The sequence below is a fragment of the Cupressus sempervirens genome, chromosome 2 (assembly GCF_028749045.1).
Source record: "Cupressus sempervirens isolate cs-2001-9-10 chromosome 2, ASM2874904v1, whole genome shotgun sequence".
Lineage (NCBI taxonomy): Eukaryota > Viridiplantae > Streptophyta > Pinopsida > Cupressales > Cupressaceae > Cupressus > Cupressus sempervirens.
Window position 1 is genome coordinate 231,629,075 of NC_143119.1, and position 3,908 is coordinate 231,632,982.

The 3,908-nt window shown below is 31.2% G+C and overlaps 1 protein-coding gene across 1 annotated transcript; it reads left to right on the forward strand.

The window, feature by feature from the left end:
• The first annotated feature begins 847 nt into the window (after window positions 1–847).
• Window positions 848–3,061, forward strand: LOC149571891 (protein NLP8-like). Its single transcript, XM_089810145.1, has 4 exons — window positions 848–1,068; window positions 1,763–1,908; window positions 2,249–2,398; window positions 2,487–3,061. The coding sequence occupies exons 1-4, from the start codon at window positions 861–863 to the stop codon at window positions 2,634–2,636; spliced, it is 654 nt and encodes a 217-aa protein (XP_089666271.1). The 5' UTR covers window positions 848–860; the 3' UTR covers window positions 2,637–3,061.
• The last annotated feature ends 847 nt before the right edge of the window (window positions 3,062–3,908 follow it).

A 3,908-nucleotide genomic window follows, 5' to 3' on the forward strand; every position in this document is an offset into this window, starting at 1 on the left:
TTGTAAGGCTGTCCATGAACTCTCCCATGACTTGTCAACAAAAAAACAATCGCTTATTTATTGTTTGTATAACTTTGCTGTCCCATAGATCTTGCTTAAATTATTCGACCCTGAAGTGAAATTTGCTAAGATATTTTACTGATGACGTAGTTGTTTCTAGTATAGATTTTGTGATGATGGTTTTATTTACAAAAACAAACCAACATTTTGGATAACACTCTGCGGTCGATCATAGAATGAAAACTCAATCTTCAACCTGATGTTTAATAAAATGCGTGCTCTTATTTTATTTGTTATGTTAAGACTAATACTCAATCAGATTCAGAAATAATAGCATCAACAATATGAATTATTGTTAAACATTTTATTTTTGTATTGTGCTTTTATCTTTCAGCGCTAACAGAAAGCAATAATAAGACATCCCCTTTTCAGGAATTCAAGACACAAAACTTGAGATCCATGGAAGGAATGGACAGTTCTATCACGCAGTCATGCACACTCGTTCTATGAGTGAAGTCTCTTCCAATGTAGAACCTCAAATTATAGAGTAAGACTGCACTTCCTTTTTGAAAGACTGCCTTGAAGGAGCTTAAGATAAAAATGATGTGTATGACTAATTAAATTCCATGTAATGATTAAGCAGATCTGTTCTCTTCCTAATCTCCAGTTGTGATATTAAAGCTCTTAGGTAGAAATACAAATTTAATGGAAAATAACTGTTAGTTATGTCCAATGTCATAATTCTCATTCATTAGGTAGAGCATTTCCTTGACCATCTTAATACAACAATCAGCAATTATAATATATCATTTTGTGGTCATTGTAATATAAACAGTTATATCTTCTCTTGCAGGTTTGCAATGGCAACTACAGACTATGTGAAACAGTTCCTATTCCAATACAACCTTCTTAGAAGGAGAGAAGGATTTATTTTACTTTATGATTCTCTGTGTCCCTACCGTGATCCAATATATGGCATGGAAATGTATTTCAACCAACATTCTGCTTCAGGCTTTTACAATCAGTCATTGCAACAACCATATTTGAATCCTTGTGATCTAGCTTCAGGTAAAAAAAATCTTCTGATACTGTTCAATTCCTTGATAATCTTACAGGGCTTGTCTTCTCTCAAGGATCAATCAGGTTGGTTTGTTGGGCTTTTTGGCACGTTATTTACCTCTTTGTGTTATTTGATGCATCTTAAATAAGTTATTGTCCTTATATTTTTATTTAGTATTGTAACCCAAACCCAACCTTCTCTCTGGATCTATGTAGGTGATAATTTGATAAGGCTCCTGGCCTATTTCCAAAATTACAATACAAGTCTGCCTACTTATAAGTTGAAACCTAAAGCCGGTCATGTTAACAGGTTTTTTATGTTGATTCAAACAGACCGTTTTCACCTAGCAAGTATATGGCAGTCATATTTGATGTAAACCCTATGCTTAGCCGACTTCTATGTTTAAGCGGGATTGATGAACGCCAATTTTTGAATATTTTAAAAAAAAATGAGATTACCAGTTTTTACACAATTTGGAACTGAAAAATGTCAATTTAAATTGAAAAACAAAAATCATAGAGTGACTGTTTTAAATTACTAAAGAAAAATCTTAACTAGTAGGACTCACAGTATCTTTATAGGAAGCCTCCGTTAGCCTCCATTCATAAGAGCTCTTGGATTTTGACAACTGCAAAAAGTAAAACCAAATCCTGGTGGACAAGATATCAAAAAATAAAATTGACTCTGTTTTCAATTTTTCAGGATTGCAGGCTCCAGGGAATGGATTTATTCCTGGACAAAATGGTACAGGTCAGTTTTGGATGGATAGAAAGTATGCTCCAAATGGAGCTCATCAAACTGGCAGTACCCCTCCTGTGAAGCCACCAAAGAGCAATGTAGCTTTACAGGTGATGCATTAACAACATATCCTTAATCACTGAAGTTGTAATTCGCTGACTGACATATAGTATTCTTTTATTGCATAAACTTATATAGATCTTTTTGTTGTTAAATATTATGATCCATCATAGGGTATATTCTTTTCTGCTTAGATGGTGGATCATGAAATTTGATTAAAAATGTTGGCGACAAAAGATCTATGTGACTTAACCTAAAAGAAAGCACATAGATTTGATTATTATAGGCTGTAGAAACTTGATGAATCTATATGATCTAGTCTATAATGAAACATTTTTTTGTATGAGTATAAAATCCTTCATGCTGTTTCTTTCAATGGCTTCATTGCAGAGAGAGAGAACAGGGAAATTGAAAATATCTGATTTAGCAGCATACTTCCACCTCCCTATCAATGTGGCCGCTAAGGAATTGGCAATTTGTCCCACAGTCTTGAAAAAGATATGCAGAAGGAATGGGATGCGCAGGTGGCCTCACAGAAAGGTTTGAATCCTCATTCTGCTTGCATCCTCTGTTTTATATACATGCAAATACTTAAGAGATTATATCTCTTTGTATGTTTTGTTTACAGATCAAAAGCATTGAAAGAATTATTATGACATTGGAGCAAAGTATTGCAGAAGGCAATGGGGAAAGCGTAGAAAGTATTAGAGCAGAGATTGCCATGTTACAAAATGAAAAGGCACAACTTTGTGCTGGTCTTGTGGGTGATAAGAAATGAGAACAAAAGATTATATATTTATTTTGGTTTCAAGATCTCATGTTCTTCACTCACTCTGCTTGTGACTTTCGAATCACTGGTTTTGTCACATGCCAAATTTCTATACAGGCCATGGTCAATTGACACATTGGCATGAGAGTGAGTATATATTACAGAACTGTTGAGCTAGGAAGGGATCTTATAATTTATATTCAAGTAAAAAGACATAAATACAAAGATATGTGCGAAGCAACCATCATTCCAAGAAGCAGAACCCTGAATATTTAAATCAATCCCTAACAAGCTTGAAACCATGAAAGAGTAACTTAAAAAACTAGCACCTGCAGTCAAAGGGGCTGTAAGGGATAAGCTGATAGGCCAAAAAAAGGAAGATGTAAATGAATTAAATTTTTTTAATGAATTTAATTAACAAAGAAACTTAGAGACACGTATCATTATATGGTTTTTTGGGTACACATTTTTGTTAACTTTTTATTTAATTATGTTTATAGAATTAGTTTTTCTAGTTGTTGTTATTTATAATTTTGTTTTTCTTCTGTAGCTTCTCTTTTAAAATCTGTTCAAAGTGTATTGAAACTAAACAAAAATTTATTATTTGTAAATATATTATTAAATATATGTAAATTTAAAGGGAAAGAAAACTTACTTTTAGAAGAGAGGTTGAATTTTCTTTGTTTTCTTTTCTTGATCTTTTTGAGTGTCTATATGTAGAAGATAAATGTTGTCATTGATAAATTGTACTCTATTATATATATATAAAAAATAGAATAATTAGAATTCTAGAAGAGTGTATAGAAGATAAATGTTGTCACTGATAAATTGTAATATATATATATATATATGGAATAATTAGAATTCTGGAAGAGTGTACATGTAATCACATATCTAAATTTTGTTTTTTTTTTTCCCTAAAACTATATTAAATGTGAAGCAGTTCCTTTTAGTTTTACCAATATCGTGTCTTTATATAGTGTTAATCCTTGCAATTTGTGTATAGTGATAGGTTTCCTTTTGGAATTTTTAAATTTTTTTTAAAATCTTAGAATTTTCAAATAAGGTATGGATTATGTTAGGAAATTTGATAATTAACATACTCTCTTAACAAAAATTAAACAAATAGAATTTGAATTCCTATTGTAAAATTTACATTCAACAAATCAAAATTCCAAACACTAGGGTAATACTTATATATATGTATAGGTTATACATATATAATTGTATATGTATATTTGTATATGTATACATACACACACATATATATGTATAAATATA